The 18,546-nt window shown below is 37.2% G+C and overlaps 1 protein-coding gene across 4 annotated transcripts in view; it reads right to left on the bottom strand.

Moving 5' to 3' along the window:
* Positions 1-2,020: 2,020 nt before the first annotated feature.
* LYST (lysosomal trafficking regulator) overlaps positions 2,021-18,546 on the bottom strand; it is a 96,104-nt gene continuing 79,578 nt past the window's right edge. For 3 of the 4 annotated variants that reach the window (XM_054195630.1, XM_054195628.1, XM_054195629.1), the window contains exons 41-53: positions 18,260-18,326; positions 17,172-17,328; positions 16,666-16,806; positions 16,051-16,268; positions 14,520-14,750; positions 13,625-13,814; positions 12,582-12,718; positions 11,750-11,848; positions 8,086-8,225; positions 7,691-7,788; positions 5,854-6,010; positions 5,570-5,641; positions 2,021-4,146 (exon numbers count right to left, since the gene is read on the bottom strand). In XM_054195630.1, the coding sequence (XP_054051605.1) occupies positions 4,008-4,146; positions 5,570-5,641; positions 5,854-6,010; positions 7,691-7,788; positions 8,086-8,225; positions 11,750-11,848; positions 12,582-12,718; positions 13,625-13,814; positions 14,520-14,750; positions 16,051-16,268; positions 16,666-16,806; positions 17,172-17,328; positions 18,260-18,326 (1,846 nt within the window). In that variant the 3' untranslated portion in view covers positions 2,021-4,007. Of the gene's footprint in view, positions 4,147-5,569; positions 5,642-5,853; positions 6,011-7,690; positions 7,789-8,085; positions 8,226-11,749; positions 11,849-12,581; positions 12,719-13,624; positions 13,815-14,519; positions 14,751-16,050; positions 16,269-16,665; positions 16,807-17,171; positions 17,329-18,259; positions 18,344-18,546 lie in introns of those variants that run through there. The other variant, XM_054195631.1, reaches the window with a different exon arrangement.

Genomic DNA, 18,546 nt, shown 5'->3' with positions numbered 1-18,546 from the left:
CCAGACACTTATTGGGAAACTTCACTGGCCCGCATTGCTGCTGTTTGATTCACATTTAATTGTATTATTGTTCTACAAAAGACCCTATTTACCAGACAAAGGATTTACATGCTATTAGACAAAGAGCACTTACTAGACAGTTCAAATAATCAATCACCACTGATTTACACAGTATTTTTACCAACGTATTCTAACAATTTTATTCTTTAAGCTAAAATATAAGGGTGGAAATGGTTGTTTTAAAATGTGTTTTCATCATATATTATATAGACATGTTTTCCTTTTAGTCTGCAGAAACTCACATGTTCCACCACAATCAGGAGTCCCCTACCAGAGTTGGCCTATAGACCTTGATTGCAACACCTACCATGAATTTCTGTTCCTTGAATCTACATGAACTAGCCCCTAATGAGGCTTATATGGGCCTTACTCAATTGCATTAGAGTATATGGATTTTCTAAACTTTTTTTTTCTGGGAATGCTGGCTCAAAGCTGGAAACAGTGAGCAAGCTCATGTTTTTATGCAGCTACTTTATGCTGGGTTGCCCTGGATAGCTACATCAGACTAGTCACGTACAGGTCTTAATCCCCTTTCAAAAGTGACCAGCCCAAATTGTGAAATACGCACCACAGCCTATTACAGAAATCCAGATGCAAAATCAGTGGTTTTATGACCCTACTCCAGAGCAGTAATGGCAAGTAAATCTCTACACAGAGGTCATTTGTCAGTAGTTTTTAAGTTACTATAGTATCAAAGAAAACCATGCTGTCTGTACCTCTAGAAGCTTAACTAATGTTCCAGTGGATATTTTTCAAGGCCAGCAGATCTTTCAAATAGTGTTTGTTTTATATTTTTTGTGATAGAGTAGCAGCATATGGAAGTGACTTCTATTTGCATATGCACAAAGAAAAAAATAAGCCAATACAGCTTTAAACAAAACAAAGCATGAAGAAGAGAACTAAAAGTTTGTTAGTAGCTAAACCAGATGATATTTCCCCCCCACTGCTCTCTAGAGTTCTGTCCACAAACTGCATAGTAAATCCTGCAATCATCATAAAAATCAAGAAATCCTGGAAGGGGAGGAAGCTCTTGCTCAGTATGAAGGAACTCTTTCTCCAAAGATAGATGTGGTTTAAATGCAAAGATGATCCTTAAAGTGGATGTTGCAGAGTCAAAGTTGAAAGGTGTTTTTACCACAGAAACCATTTTTCCTGCAGAAAATTCTATGATGTTTAATTCAGTTCACAGATACAGTTCTCTACTGATTTTGTTTTGTTTCTGCTCTCCATTGTCATGGGCTTGTCTAAACAGTGGATTCTCAAACCTGAGATCAGGGTTCCCTTTTTCAGTAATGGTTTGGAAATTCCCTCTCCTCTCCCCACCACAAGTGACTATCAGGCTACTGCCTCCCCTTCGCTTTCTCACCATGTATCTCCACACTCAGAACATAATGATCTGTGTTTACCACAGAATCCTGCAATGGGAATCAGGTAGACCTTGTTGCATGAACCTCTCCCCAGCTCCCGGCATCCAAGGGGAAGAGCCTTGCATCCTGTGTCAGAAGCCTCCCAGAGCTGCCAGTCTCCAATTTCCACCCAGCACCTTTTCTTTATTCGCCCAGAGAATCCATAGTGGAGCTGCTTTTCTGCCTTTCCTTAGCTCAATTAAGTTTTCAGGGAGGAATGTCTCTAAGAGCCATCACTTCATCTGAATTGTAGCCACACATCCTATGGGAAGGAAGGACACATGCGCCAAGTGATACGCCCAGGGTTTCCCCACTTCCAGTCTTATACCTCTCATTCAGTTTGACAGACACCTGATGTAGTCCATAAACAGAACTTCCCCACTTCATGATTTTTAAAATATGAGACATGAGAACCAGCAGAAATTGATCTGGAGCAAGGTATGTGAGATCTGTCCCGCCCCACCCCACCCCCCCACCCCGGCCAAAAGAGAGGTGAAACTAAGCCAAAACCATGTTTCTAATGATCTCAAACAACTTGGTACAAAGATCTGTTTATTACCCAACAATGTGACAGTGTATATACAAAGACAGTGTGGCATGTGACATTTACAGGAAATTTCAGTACATCATGCACAGTTACTATTGCAATGTTATTTTAATAGTTCCGGAATGTTAAGCTGAATAAATATTCCTTGCTCCAAAAAAATCATTTTTACTTTTACATAAAAATATATAATATTGCACTCTTTACAAGGCCAGCAATTTTGCATATTGATTTGTAACAAGTGGAATTCTACTTTATAAAAATAAGCCTTTGTGAGCAACACCCCAAAACAGGGAGCACAAGAGCACTCCAAACCCACAATATTTGTATTTTTTCCTCTTAAATAAAGCACATCACTTAAACATGAGCCAGGAAGCTTTTCAGTCTGTATTTGGGCTTTACATTAACATCTAGACAGTGACAAACATGACAAAAGCCATCCCATACAATGGTGCTGCAATATACGCAGTTTAAAATTCAATTCATACAGTATGTAGTCACTTACTTAACTGACTCAAAGATCAGCCTTTGTGTCATGGACTATGAGAATATTTTTCTGAAGTTTTTCTAGTTTGAAAAGTTCTTCAATCAGGAAGTTGCAAGAATTTCTGAAGACAGGAATTTTCAAAAGAAGTATAAAGATTTCTTGTGTGTATGTCATCTTCATCACAAATTGACAGTTTCATATAAGTGTTTTGAAGGTAGATGAACCTTAAACATGAGAAGATATAGCAGTTTGTCTGTATGGCAATAGCGGAACATGTCAATGATGGAAAGGCAAAGCAATTTAAAAGAAAAATGTAACTGCATCAGACTTGCGTAGCATTCTTGTTTTACTATTTGCATGACTAGTAGGCACTCATTCATGGTGTCAGGTTTAGAGGTCTTCAGATCAGTCAACTGAAATGTTAATTTTTGATACGGCCTAAGAATTCAAATTTGTTAAGCCTTAAGCCTTTCACAATTGAAGCTTATTTCCCCCCCACCCCCCGCCCCAAAAATAGCACCTAGGAATAAATAGCATATTTGCACAGTGCATCTGTGTAAACTCTTTTCCAAATCATCTGATGCCTATGAACATTGATTATTCAAGCAGTTAGATTCAAACATTTTACAGTGTATTGAACTTCAATGACACTAGAACAGGAGCACATCTGTGCCTTCTTTAACACCTTTTTTTAGAGCTCTGGAAGATAAGCTGTGTGTGTACGTAATATATACTCTGCCACAGAATAGCAATAGCTAAGTGTTTCAAAGTGAGGGAGTTAACACTACCTTAAAAAAAACAAAACCAAAACATGATCTAACTATTGCTTTGTGATGCCATGAGGTGTCTACCCATCACTAAGACAAGTATTTTATTTTTGCCTTTTGTAAAGACTATTACATTAACAGAGAAGATGGCAAAAATTACAAATAGATAACAGAAGTTCATTTTTTAGCATTACAATACCATAAGATGGTGCAAAAATCACCTACTGAGTTCTTTGCTTCTCAAAAAAAGCAATTTTAAGTGGTCTTGGATTTTTAAGTTTTGGGTTGCTTATCCCAGAGCTAACTATACCACACTCAACTTATCAGATATACATATGCTGACATTTTAATAGATATTTACAGAACTTTACACTGCTGATATTTTACAACATAAGGGGAATAAGCATTATCAATTTTTTTAAATACTTCTGTCCAAGAAGTGATTTAAAAAATACTATTATGTTTTATATTGCAGCATTTTGACTTGTATGTTAGAGCATTTATGAATCACTTTGCTGGTATTGGAGTATATGACCAGAGCTTCCTGGTGACCTGGATATGCTTCAGGTTTGTGCATGCACATATGCAATTTTACAACCACCTCAGACTGCTCTTTTTAAAAAACTGATTCAGTCATTCTAGAGACATTCAAAGGACTTCAAAATCCAGTTAAATATGAGATTCTATGATCTATTTTGGATTTAAAGTGCATCAGAGACATGAGTTAGCAGCAAAAATAGTCATCACCCAGCCGCATAGCTGCTAAGGAATGAATAGAACATGGGTAACTTCAAGCGCTGCTGGTCCTTGCGACACCAAGCTATAACATTTCCATCACTATTAGCTGTGAACAAGTGATGCCCATCACAGGAAAATGTAAGGCTGAAAAACAAGAAGACAATCTATTTTTACATCAGCTTTGGCTATTTAAAATGCTAGAAGACATTAAAAATCCATAAGAGTACAGCCAACAAAGATTAGCTCTCAGGCAAGACCCAGTGAGTACACTAACATGGTAATATACCTGCACATACCTGCTTATTTATTTTTGTAACAAACCAGGCTGAACTACAGCTTTGTCCAGCACTTCAACATGCCATGCAGTTTAGTATTCATGTCTTTGCACCACCAAAGAAAAGGGTAGGATCAGTAGCGGCATCCTACTCTTTCCCTGGACTGCCCCTTCTACTGAAAGGAAGGCTTTTCAGCAACAGAACTCAGTGCCCTCTGAACTTGCTTGCTGACAAAAGCAGAAACTAAATCCATCAGATTTCATGGCACAGCATAGGACTTTTGTTCAGCTGGGCATTTCTTAAGCTATAACAGTAGTAAAGCCCTTCAGCTATGCCACGTGTAATGTTAGAGAGCGTGAAGGTCAGCATCCATTTTCGGTCTCATTTAAGCAGGAAACTTTAAATTATTCAATAGCCACTAAATCATTATCAACAAGCCTTTGTGAAATATGCTTCTTAAAGGAGGTAACAGAAAGACAATAACTGCTATCAGACACTGTTTTTTCTTTCTAAAAATGGTGATCAGCGGTTTAGGTTTTGAATGATACTTCAGCAATGGTCAAAACAAAATTTTTCAGAGTAATTTGTTACTATGCTAACATTAAGATGATAAAATTTTGGCATAATTCTAAGACCTCTGTGCAGGGTACTGTACCACTGGGGATATCAAAGACTGAATCCTTTGACTATGTTCTGAAAACACTTTGGCATGAGAATAATTCTGCTTATATAAATCATGAAGGGGACTCAAAGAAAATTACACGACCACTCCAAAATGGCAGCTTCCACGCTCCTCTGAGTTTCCTTTGCTCCCTTCTCCACCACTCCCCTCCAGCATCAGAAAAAAAAAAAAAAATGGTCAGGGAAAACACAGTGTTTTCATTTATTTCCGAGGGAGAAAAAAACCTGTCTGTCTGAGTCTGACAAAGTTAGTATTATCTCATGATTTTTAGACATATTCTGGGGAAAATATTAAACTTAAGAATAAGAAGAGTAGCTATTGTTCAGTTCTCAAGGGAATCCTGCTAATTTCTATCTGCTAGCAGCAGAACCTAGTTATTACTGTCATTACAAATACAGTACACTTGTGCACATTTTGCTTTCATGAATAATTAGTAGGATTGCATTGCTCTTTTTAGACATGGGTCTTTACCTCCTATTCTCGTGTCAAATCCATATTCAATACTCAAGGCTACTTTGTTGTAGTTTTTTTGGGTTTTGTTGCTGTTTCACAGACACAGACACACCCCCAAGAGAAAAATCCATTTATTGTATACTTAAAATCTTTTTACCTTAAAATAGGTTTGGCTGACTTCGAAAATGTGATTTCTCGTACTGGCTTCAAGTCCCACGTACTCCACAGTCTGAAAGTAAGATTAATTTTTCTTCACGTCTAATTTTACATTTAATTTTTCAGTGAAAAACATAACCTGTTCAGCAACTAAGATTGGAAACTGAACAGCAGCTTGCTCACATTCTTTAAAGCCCCAAATCCGCATGATATTTGGCTCCATGCTCTCAAACTGTGAGCTTAAGTTATAAAGCATTTTAATAAATAAAAGTTTTAAATGCTTACCTTACAACTCCATTTTCAAGCCCCCCTGCGATCACGTTGACAGACACTCCTTCAGGCTGGTTAGAGAAAGCAACAGAGCAAATACTTTCCCTGCAGTGTACGTGTCCCACGAGATCACCATTAACTGTCCAAAGTCTCAAATCACTACCCCCTCCAACTGCAACAGAACATAGCATGGCAGTATTAAAAAAATAAACCTAGACTACAGCTACGTCTATGAAACAGAATCTTTAAGTGTTAAAGAATTCAACTTCTTGAAAGATCAGAACATTTAAATGACTCAGAGTGATGTGTGCTGCAGTGAACAATTAACTCTTCCCTCCTTTTGTGACAGGGAACATGCAAACCACCAGGCCACTGCAGTGATTTAGAAGACATCACTTTGTATTTATGGAACGTTGTACTTACAAAACATTGTATGAATTTACTTTTAATGATGAATTTTCTTGTACTAACAGGGAAGCACTAAGCGGGAATTCATACTATCTACTTCGAACAGCTAGTTCTTGTACCACGGCTTGCATTTTAAGCAAAATACTTAGAAGTAGCAAGTACAGTTGCCTTACCTGGTCATCTTGGATTATTTGATTCTATCAAAGAACTAATAACCCAGCTACTGCTTTGTCTTAAAAGGGATTGAAACTCATGTCCCTTACCAATTAAAGAATAAAATCTTTTCCAGAAAGAAAAAGTTTGCAAGCTACAGAAATGCAGTCAGAAGTCTCCATATCAGTTTAAAACCTAAATATTAGGTTTCTGAAACTGTTAGAATAATTTCCCCTTGTCCTTTAGTACTATAGAGTGTGCTATTTTGCCTGTTTTTCTTTTCCCCTCCAGATTTGGAACAGTAATAGTTTCAGTTCAGTCTATGGAGGACTACAGTAAGAGAAGGTGGCTAAAAGATACTTCAGACCTATCTTACTGAAGGGAAGAGAGAGAAAATTGGCCCCAAGTGAGAACTGGGTCAATAACTGTATTCTAACAATATGAATAAACAAAGCTAAGCTCTCCTCCTTCTTATTCTGTACCTCCTTGGATCGATGGAACAATATTGTGTCATTTAGATGGAGCCTATTCCCCCTCAGTCTCAAGTAAACACAATACATACAGGTGTCCTTAGGGACAGCAAAATGGTGTGAGGACTCTGACCTGGCCCTGCTTTACTGATACACAGCCTTGTAGCACAGTCTTCAAGTCAATGAGCACCCTGGTTTATAAAACACTCAAGACCCCACTGCTCAAATAGGTCTTAGTACTGTTTCTGGACAAGAGCATTATGTGGAAAACATGACAGTACAAAACCTGCTTTAAAAATAAGATGGGGGAGAATCTGTAGGAGCTCTAATATAAATACCTACTATTTCTGCTTTAGTGTAGCTGTTATTACTCTTTGCTTTAAACTAGTGAATAGCTAAGCAAATCTGTTTGCTTCTGGGGATATGGAAGCATTTAAAGTGATAGAGTGGATAACAAAAATTCTGTTGCTGTGTAATACACTGTACTGCCCTGAAGAACTGTACCTTTGACAACAAACCCCTGTTAAAATGAAAGCAGCCAGTTTCACAGAATTTAGGTCTCCCAGGAATCTGTTGAAATTTCAAGTCTTTTCGTAAAGAGATCAACCCGTTAGCTTTTATATCTCGACATTTTACTCAAACACCTGGCTAATTATTTCTGGAGAAATTCATACATTACTGCATTAAAAAAAAAAGAACACTCCTATTTGACCAAATGCATACTCGGATGACTAACACACACTCAGTAACTACTATAATAGCAACTCTCATGATTTATTTGGTTTGCAAGTCAAAACAGCTTTCTTGACTGCCAAATATACCTGAATCACAAACTGTTGCAATATCACCAGTTGTTTCGCTAGCCGAAACTGCAGTCACAGGACTCTTGTGTCCAGCCAGACTCTGGACGTAGCACAGCCTGAAGAAAATAAAGAGAACAAGCCTAAAGTTCAGACTCAAACGCAGAAAAGGTTCTTTGAGGAAAATATTTAAGAGTTACATTAATTGCAATCAACATTTTGCATGATGATGGTATTTTTCATATTCATGCTAGAATTCCAGTTCCCTTCGTAGAAAAACCAGTAGGGGTATGACTTCACATTAAGATATACATGAAGCAAATTCAGTTAACTTTAAAAGGGTGAAGATACCCAAAAGCTGCAAAATGGGTATTTAGAAGACAGACATTGGAAAAAAGTTACATATATACGTGTACCTGTTCAAATCCCATATGATGCAGGTTCCATCTTTGCTGACACTTATCATTATACTGTATGGTTTGCACACAAACAAGCTTGTTATTTCTGCTGTATGACCATACAGATGAACTTGTGATTCCATTTCTATCTCTGAAGGCTGAAAAACAGCGAAATAAAACATGAACTCCCACAAAAACAAAAAAAATATATCTTTTTGTGAAAAGGATAAGCCTAGGGACAAGTTTAATTCTTAGATTTCAAAAAATGGTTGCCATTGCTTTTAATGTCATCTGTTTAGCAACGTTGTTAGTGCTTTATTATGTTTAACACTTTATAATGTGATAAGCCATACATATCGTTAACGTTCAACTTTTTGCTTCTGGTGCTTTAGTCTAAGCAAATATTTTTGATGTAGTCCAATGAATCAAAATGAAGAACCATTGTACTACCTCTGCCTCAGTTACACACCTTGAAATCAGCTGATTAGTTTTCTGCAAGACTGCTGTTTCCACATGACAGTCCTCAATATTTTAGCACCTAGACGAAGCACTTGGAAACATAGAAGGAAAACCCAGCTCAGCAGTTATCACTCTGTGTACAGTAAATTACTGGGAATTCCTCAAGTTGGTGCCAAGTCCTTTAGTGATACCAAGTTGGAAAAATATGCAGGAAGTCAAGTGTAAATATAGAAACTGCTAGATAAAAATTAAAGCAGCAAATTTAACATGAAATGGCACTTCTTATTCAAGTTATGTCATTTGAAATGATTCAGACTTCCTGAAAACTGGCTAAGTTGAAGGAGCTGCTTAATCAGAATATTAATGTTTTAATTATGACATCCTGATGTAAAAAGATCAGAATTTTTGTAAAAGAAAGGAACATTTTTCTGCTTGTTTCCTCACACATGTCAGAGCACATTGTCTGCATTTTTGTATGAGGGTACAGGATGCATACAGCATATCTACAAAAAGCTCAAAAGTAGAAACAGACAAGATAAAAGTATAGGTATGCTTAACTCTTAGTTTGTAGAAAAATGACGTGTCTTTTCTGTACTACAAGGGACAATATAATCTATGTGATATTGCGAAAGTCAATACACTTTGACAAAAGGAAGACCTGCTATTGTGCTCTTGCTACTGAGCATCTCATCCAAGTAAGACAAGTATGAAGGTATCCAGTTGTCATTCTCAGAACAGGGTGGTATCTCACATATGCAGATCCTTCTTTAACCGTTGCTCAGTTTAGAGAAAAACATTATACCCATTTTTTCCATAACAGCAACAACCAAGACTTCTGACTTTCTGAAGAACAACCGATTTTGATAACCCTTTTTCTGTGCTCCTCCCATGTCCTTCAAGTGTTTGCTGTTGATCTGCATTTCAACACCTGAACTGAAAACAGGATTCACCTTTAGCAGCTTCTTCTATAGCACTAATAGGAATGGTTTATTGATTCTTCACTGGGTTATAATAGTAATACAGTAATGAGACAAGCTGTAATTTTAGCACCAACTGTATTAAGGTCTAATAAATTATAAAATAATTACCTCATGCCTAAAATACCATTCCTTTTTAACTTCCTGTTTGCTTTTAGATGACAACCACTAAAACAGTATCTAGATGGGAAAAACATGCAGGTATGTATCTACCTTTCAGTAGCAGTTCTTTCTGTTGGTTACACAAAATGATCACCTACAGCACTTGAGTGGAGAATTTAAGTGATCACTGCCCAATTTTACTCAACCAGATTATGAAAGTGCTCTCTTTCTGTTTGTAAGACAAGTCTAACAATCAGCAAGTGAAGGCTGGAGTAATTTGTACAACCAGAAAACCTTGGCTGAGGTTTTCATGAAGGTATGATTTATTGTCAAGATAGATCATAGTTCTAAAGCAGTATTTCATTAGGTTTTTTGACCATCTTAAAGGCTAGGAAGAATAGAGCATCTGAAGCACAACACCAAGGTGTTTTTGTATTCTGACAGCATGCCTTTAAATTCCCATATCCAATTAACAACACGATATCTGTTTTATGCCTATGCATTGAATTTATAGAAATGTGAAACAGGGCAAAATATTCATATTTCAAGTACTGCATTATAACAGCCTGTTCACTTTATCACCGAACAGCTGACAAGATGCATACAGAACAGATGCTAGGAAGCACATTTGCATTCCCTGCAGCTCTGACTTGGGTAACTGACTCAACAACAGGAGCTACAAAATTGGCGCAAGGTCAGTCTGCCTGGGGCACGTAAAACTGTCAGTCCTGAGAAATTCAGCAAAGATAGTCTCAAAGACAACGTCTGTGCAGCTAAAAAAACCCCAAACCTCTTTTTTCTAGGAAATGCAGGGAACTAAATCATAACCCCACTCTACTAGAGTTTTTTAGCATTGCAGAAGGCAGGTATATTGAATTTCTGTTTTAGTACCTCAAAAAAATCTTAACTGGAATCCAAGTCTCAGTACAGGTTATTTACAAGCTCACTATTCTGGTGAGCTGTTAAGGTGCCTGACTTATGATCCAACTGATTGAAGCTTGTAGGCTTCAAGCTCTACTTCATTTTTTAAACTCAAAGTGCTGCTTGAGCTCAGGAAGTCAGTGGCAAATCATCAGAAACTGCAAGAAAGCGAAGGAAGAAACCACTGTATGTTTGTGCTCTTCCCAGTCAAAGCATCTGCTGTTTGCCACTATTGAAAACAGGAAACTGGGTAGGCATAACAGATCATACCAAGGTTCCCTCTAGCCCATGCTAATACAGTGATTCAAGAGCATCAAGAGTACAGTACTACAAATGTGTCTGCCAATACCTGTATCTGTATCAAGCTAAATTTGAGAAATCGGTTTAGTTGTTGCTAACTGCTAACAGGGGCAATCCTGTAGGCACCTGAAATGACCTGTCAAGAAAGTTACAAACTCGTTAGAACTATGAAGAGTGGAAGTTACTGCTGGAGGTGGTCAGACAGAAGCTCAAAAACTCAGTCTGAACTACAAGATTAATTTGGAGTTCTATTTGTGTTTTCATACCATACTTATAACCACATAGCGTCAGGGCAATTTCTACTGGTATCTCAGTATCTTCCACTAATGCATTAAGTAATGCAAGTTACTTTCCTCCCTTCCCTCCTCACAGCTTTTCCCCTTGGGGAATATGACAAAGTGAAGAGGCTTAGTTGTTAGTTGTTAAGATATACACTGTCAGAGATTTCATCCCAGCTCTCTGTAGTGTAAGTGCCTTTTGCATTTGAAATGTTATTTGCTTTGGTGAAATGCATTCAGTTTCAGTTAAGGCTTTGAAAGGCTCCGTTTCCATCACAGAAAAAGTTACTCCTTAATGTAGGGAGCTTCATTGTGCCAAAAGGGTTCAGTTCCAAGCCCTAGCCTGCACACAGTCAGAGCTGTATGTGTAATCAGTTGTGCACCCAGATAATGAGGGCTGACTAAAAGCTAGCAGTATGTGAACAACAGCTTAAGAAAGACCCACAAATAAACATGCTGAGATAAATCTGTTTAACAATGTCAAATAGGATCCTTCAAAAATAAATACTAAACAAGCACTCAATCTTTTTAGCAATTGTCCTGAATATAACATATTCCCCTTTTCTCACTTTTCCTGTTAAAAAAAGACTGTACTAGTGAATATAGCTAAATCCTTAAATATAAATCCTGTCCAATGGAACTTACCGTATTGCTAGTGAATCTGTTCATATATGCTGTGATGACACCAGATTTACTACCTGTGAACAGCTGACAGCTGTCTGGCACCCAAGCACAACTTGTTACCTTGCAAAGACAAAACAAAGCCAGAAAAAATTAGAACAGAAACTATTCTAACTGCTATTTTCATTATGTCACAGCATTTGGTCAAACTGATTCTTTATTGGTTATCCTAAGGAAAGCCACGTAAAATACCTAAGCTAAAGAAATCCAAGAGTTAAAATATAGCCACTTTAGGTCAGATTTGCTATTAATTCAGAATCGACGGTAAAGAGGGAAATTCTATGTAGCCTAGAATTCACAGCTAACGAACAGTGAACCACCGCAGACTTCTAGATCTACAGCCACAACATCAGCCAAAATCTCTTTGGTAGAATCTCGTAACTGAGATTATGCAGTGTTCCCTGACAATCTTTTTTCAGAGGAATCCTAAACTGTAGTGGAGTTCTGCTTCTAGTGTGAGGCATCTATAATTCTTTCTTGTATTCATTTTTCTTGGCCCAGAAGGTAAGCTTTTAGAAACCCACACCAATATTCCATAAGAGGGCAAAGCTACAAAAATCAAATGCATTCTAAAGGCATCTTTACCTAGTACAGGAACACATCCAGGAGCAAGATACACTGGAGCAATGAGGGACATGTTCCAAAGGAGAATCAAACAGATTAAAAATGGTTCTGTTTGGATGCTTATCTCCAAGAAAAATGAAAGCAGAAGTGCCTACTGCCAAGTCAGGCCACCATTTAACTAGCAATATTAAATTGGAGACAAGAGATTGATTTTGTTTTTTTTTTTTTTTACCTGATGGAACTGTGAGCTCTGTATAAAATTTACTGGAGGTTCGCTTTGCTTGCTTTTCAGTCGTAAAATGTTATCGGCATATCCCCAGCTCAGGATAGCTGACCACTGAATATCAGTACTGTGCATGCTTCGCACACCTGAAGGAAGACATAATATTGTGTCACATACGCAACCAAACAGTTGATCACTGATAGTCAACAATAAAAATCGCAGGTTCACGTTTTACCACAAGCTAGAACATAAAAAAAATTCCAAAGTTTCAAAATAAGGTATCTTCTGTTAGGCTATGGCTTTCTCTGTAATATGCTATAAACAAACATAGTTTTCAGAGACTACGTAAACATTCAGTGTTCTCCAAAGACAGTTTGCAACCTGGACAAAAGTTTTTTGAAGAAATGTTGCATCTATTGATAGTGGAGAAACAGGGAAGCAACTGACAATACTTGCCAGCTAGAGAAGTGATTGTTCATAATTTCAAGGAGAATGTTACTTATTTTTGTTAACTAAATGTGAAACTGTTTCTTTTTAAAAAAACCTTCACTAGTACACATTACAAAGAAAACAAAAGAAGAGTACGAGAACCTGTTTGTACATTATCAATAATAATCCCTCCAAGGAGTTTATCTGAAAGGAGAAGATCCTTCACCTCTGCTTTTTATTGATAACTTTCCTCATTCTCTGCCTTTAAAAAAACCCCATTCCTTTAATTCTCCTGTTGTGACGTGTTCTGTTCATCTGTTCTTTGACTGAATCTACTGGCAAGTTCTAAAATGAAATCCTCATGCTTCAGTCACTTTAATGAAAAATATCAACTTAATTACAGGATGCCTCTATGTAGTTTTGAAAATTACAAGTAAAATCCAGCCTCCAGGAAAGATACCACCCATGTGGAATCTGTTACCGGATTTATAAAAATCAATCTTTGGCAAAAGTAACTACATTTGGGAAGTTTGCTGAAGAATGATAGTAGCATTAGATTTAGGGGTTTTTATGGCTCATTTTCACACATATTGTGCATGTAGAGAATAAACACAAATTCATACCTTGCTCCTTGCTATATGTCATCAAAAGGCAGAACTTGCGGGACAAACCACAGATAGCTTTAGTTGGCAAAGCCTGGAGAGAGCCAAACCTTTCTCCGTGTGGCTGGCTAAAGCAGACGACAGGATCTGGAGCACTTGGGGAACCAACATATTCTCCCCACTTCAAGCCTTTTATCCATGGTAATGGACTCTAAAAGAAGCACAAATACGGTTCAAATTAAAAGGGGGTGAAAAGTTTTTGGAAAAACATTGTTTCATTAGTAAGGAAGAATAATTCATATCACATTCCCATAAGCAATCACATGGTAAGGACTGCTGAAGTATTCTAAAAATACTAGAAAGACAAGTATGAAGCACTGTACTATCATCAGCTAAACCATTAGCTTTAAGGGAGGTCTCCCACTTCTTTAAAAGCTGAGATAGCAAGCTGGCAGTTCAGGCAGTGTAGTGAAAACTACCACTTTCTTTAAATGCAGGGAGATTCAGTTTCTCACTGGACTTTACGGAAAGCAGGTGTTCGAAGTGGAGAAAGTTGAACTGTCCTACAGACAATGAAAAAGTCTAGGATAGAAGAAAGCACAGTATGTGTTTACCTACTATAGGTTTGCATTCAGATTCCAGAATTCATCACTGGAAGTAGAAAACTGGTTAAGTGAAATGCTTTCCAACACCCATTTGCTATAAACTAAGATACGAATTTATCTAGGTTGACACAAAATATATCACAAATGCATAAAATGATTTTCACTATCACTTTACTAGTTTTGTGTATTTTCTTTACAGTACAATATGAGCAGTAAGTTGCAGTTTTAGGAAGGAAACTGTAAACGTAAGGATACAATAATTACAGCATATTACAGTTAATTAAACCATCTTGCAAATCAAAATGACATACTGGATATATTATTTCTTTAGTGTGTTCTCTGGTTTCTCTGAAAGCAAACTGCACTAGTAATCCCATGGCAGCAGGAAGTTCTCCTTCTATGATAAGCCTGGATCCAGGTCTGCTAACATGTGCTGCATGGAACAGCTGGCGAGGGGTTTGCCCATATGTTTTTATCATTGTTTCAAGGGCTCTTCTCTGAACAGGATCCTCAACAGCAGAAACATCCATCCCAAAATAGGTCTAGAGACGAGAAAAAAAAGGGAGAGAGAAGAATAAGCTGATCCAGTTTGTCTTTCAGAAAGATTTCTCAACTCATGCACACAAATTTAGAGGCAGACTCTTCAGTTGTTTGGTTAAGACTTAGACCAGAAGCCATCCCAACAACGGCTGTGCTGACTAAAGAGCCACTGAGAACAGTAACCTTGTCACCACTTCTTTATTGGAGATAGATACCACTAAGATTTATGATGTGAGCTGCTCCTACATGTATTCCATGACTAATTTATGTCAAAGAGGTTTTCTTAGTTGACCTTTACTAATCCGTACAAAACCAGAGTAGTTGCTGATGATAAACAAAAAATTGAAAAAGTTTGGTTTTTGTATCTCCTCTTAATTAATGTATTAAAGCCCTAGTTTGGGGTGGGGAGGGAGGAAGAACCTTCATATTGCAGGAGAGTGGAAGTTCTTCTTTCCTCTACTTGTCTTTTTCATGTCTCTAATTGCGTACCACACACTTTTCCTCAGTCACGCTGACAAGGGCCTTGACTTTTTACTTTAAGAAACAATGAACGCTCACCCAAACTTAATATTTGAAATTTAAGGTAATAACTAAATCAATACTTAAGCACAATAAAGGGAAAAACAAAGCATTTGGATGGCTACTTGAAAATAAAGAACCACCACTGCCAAACACCACTGTTTTATTAGCTCTTCCAGCTATAGAATGAACACTAAACAGAAGGAACACATTTGAATGCATTTGAAACCAGGACTGCCTGGCTGCGCAAACCTTGTGGTAGTATGGACTGAAGCTAAAGAATACAGTCTAAGATATTAATGTTAAGTAGTGAAACTCTGGAAGTCTTTACATTAAATGAAGACTTATTGGAAATTAAATTTACTGGAGGAGAAACTAGAGGGACAAACCAAGATTTACAAGAAAGGAAGGGAACACCACAAATAATGAGCTCAGGAAAAACTGAACTATTTGAATTGTATTGAAAGCTGCTTGTTTGAATGAGATGGAAGCAGGTACATACAAACACAATGCCCATATACCACTGCAAAAAAACTCTGTATCTGATCACCCCCATAGCTACCTCAAGGCAAGAAAGATGAACACAAATTCCCAAAGTCTCACAACAGTCCCTGGGATCTTAGCAGTTCTGCACTGAAATGGTTAAAGCCTTTTCTTATTTTTCAACACTTCATGAGCAAGGGATCTTGCTTCAATGCTGGATGTTTTCCAAGCATGTTAGACTGAACTTCCCCCCATTAAGTTACCAAGTACAACGGACAAACACAGTGCTTAAATACTTACTGCAGGATGAAAGACATTAATAGCCTGAACAGAGGCCTTGCCTTTTTGCTTATAACCAAACACCAAGTCAATCCAGTGACAGATTGTCTGGGAAACATGGTCAGATTCCAAAGCCTGACGATGAATCAAGATGAATAGACGAGGATCATTACGAGCCCAGGGTGGAAGATTGACATGGTTAACTCTGTCACCATTTTGCCGTACTCCAAAATCAAAACCTAGAAACAGGGGAGTAAGTGTTCCAGCATTTTAGTTGACAGTAACTTTGAGGAGGTCTTTATAGGGTTCTATTAAAGCTAACTATTAAGCATAGTGATTGCTGATCAACAAAGCAGCACCATTAACAAGTCCCCCCCAAACACATTCAAGCTGTACATACTGATTCAAATGGAAAAATCAGACAACAGGAAACTCCTTTGCACCTCTGACAGTTATAAAAAAACAAACTTCCCTTAAGTCCTACAGAACAGCTCTTGTAGCATATCCTGCAAGCTTCTCCCATATATCTACTGCTTAGCATACTCAGTCAAGAGATATAAATGTTCTCAGTTTCAACCCACAGGCTCAACCATACAGCTGTTTTGGGTATATAGTTTTGGTATCCTCTTAGTATACCTTCTCTGTTAACTAGAAAGTCGGGAAGGTAGAAAAATTCTGGGATAAGTTCCTTTACGTCAGTCATTGATTCATACGAAGAGAGTCGCCAAGTTGTATTGGTAGAGTGAAAAGTTCTGTCTGGGATGTCAAAACTTTGATCTGTAAAGAAATCCAAACTGAATTTGTTACATCGATGATGGACACAATAACAGTTGCACATCTGCAACTTCAAGTTAACTGCTCTCCAGTTAGCTGAGAACATTTAGAATTCTATCTCAATTACTATGTGTTACACATGGACTGCAAGTCAAATATAGTTGACCTTTTTATTCTACATACATGCTTTATGGTCTAGCTTGATAATTTCAAAATGGGCCTACTGTGAAAGCATACCAGATTTAGTTTTACTGAACTCAGCTACTTGGAATTGATAAACTATGCTAAACAGAGTAACACAGCATTCCTGGATCACTGGGACAAGGCCCGGATGTGAAATATACAAGTGCAAGCAGAAGTAACCTTACCTTGATAGGCTAAAAACATTTTAGTAAAAGGTGGCAGCCTAACTAGGAAATGAAGCACAGTTCCACTATTGGAATAATGAGATCCATAGTGATATGGTTGTACAGGGGGCATCGGATCATCTTCTCGTGCTCCTTTACGGTACTCTTCTTCCAAATACTAGAAAAGTAGTACAAAAATAAGTCATAAGCCTCCGACTTAGTCTGCCTTACAATAACTTGTCTGCATTGTTTAGGAATAAAACTTAAACTTTTAGAGAAACATTTAAAAGTGATTTGGAATCAAATACATTTAAAGTGTCTAAAGACATGCGATTGCTTTCACAATCCAGTTTGGTATGAAAGTCTTAAGCCACTATAAATGACCTGTTTTCCATTATTTATTACTTTTGGTTTTCCTCTCCTGCCTCTTATTTACTAACACTGCAGAGTGTTATATATATATTTATATATATATAAAAATATATATATATTTATATATAAAAATAAATACAGGCTTTTCAATACTAAATGGAAAAAACATATTTGCAAAGAATACACTAGACCATGATGATACAGATATAAGCTTAAAGGTCCAGCTACAGATGCTTTCCATCCCCAGCATGTTATTTCCTACAGCCTTTAAAATATTCTAAAGGGCAAAAATTAAAAAGCATTGTAATCACAGTAAAGCATTTAAAATCGAGTACTTGAGGGAAAACAGGTTTTCTGTTATCAAAAAGAAAGAACAGCCACAAGTTCCACTGGAGTAATTTCAAATAAACAGCACTAAGTTATCTTCCTGATCTTTAGAAATCTTTAAATATATGTATGTTTATATGTAAAAATATATCAATTTAACCTCCTCAGCAGTATCACCTGGAAAGATTAAATTGATTTATGATTTCAGATACAGGAACAGAAAAGGCAGGTTCCAAGCATGTTATAAAACAATTCCCAGGAAACGCAGCATACTGGAAATGAAAATTCCAGACATAAGATATTGGATTTGTGGTTTCTTTTCCCCTCATCAATATATGTTAAAAAAAACTAGAGCATCCATACCGTTTATACACCAGAAAAAGGCAAGAAGCAAAAGTTATCCAGATTACCTTATAAGTATCCACATAACGATCCTCTTTTTCTTTAGACTGCACAGCTATTGGTTTGACCAGATTTCTGTAACAGAAGTAGTACTGATATCTTGTCATTTTTATAAAGGTGCTGGTTCACACCATTCAATAATGCATTATTAAGAATAACACCTTTAGTATCATAAAAGGACAAGCAAAACTTAATAGCACTTTACAAGTGTATTTACAAGTGTACAAAAGACCACTTTTATTTAGTGCTAAAGGCAAACTCAGATCTACAGGCTACCCTATAGCATAGTAACAGG

Source organism: Rissa tridactyla, chromosome 3 (genome assembly GCF_028500815.1).
Source record: "Rissa tridactyla isolate bRisTri1 chromosome 3, bRisTri1.patW.cur.20221130, whole genome shotgun sequence".
Taxonomy (NCBI): Eukaryota; Metazoa; Chordata; class Aves; order Charadriiformes; family Laridae; genus Rissa; species Rissa tridactyla.
This window is presented reverse-complemented; position numbering and strand designations above follow the sequence as displayed.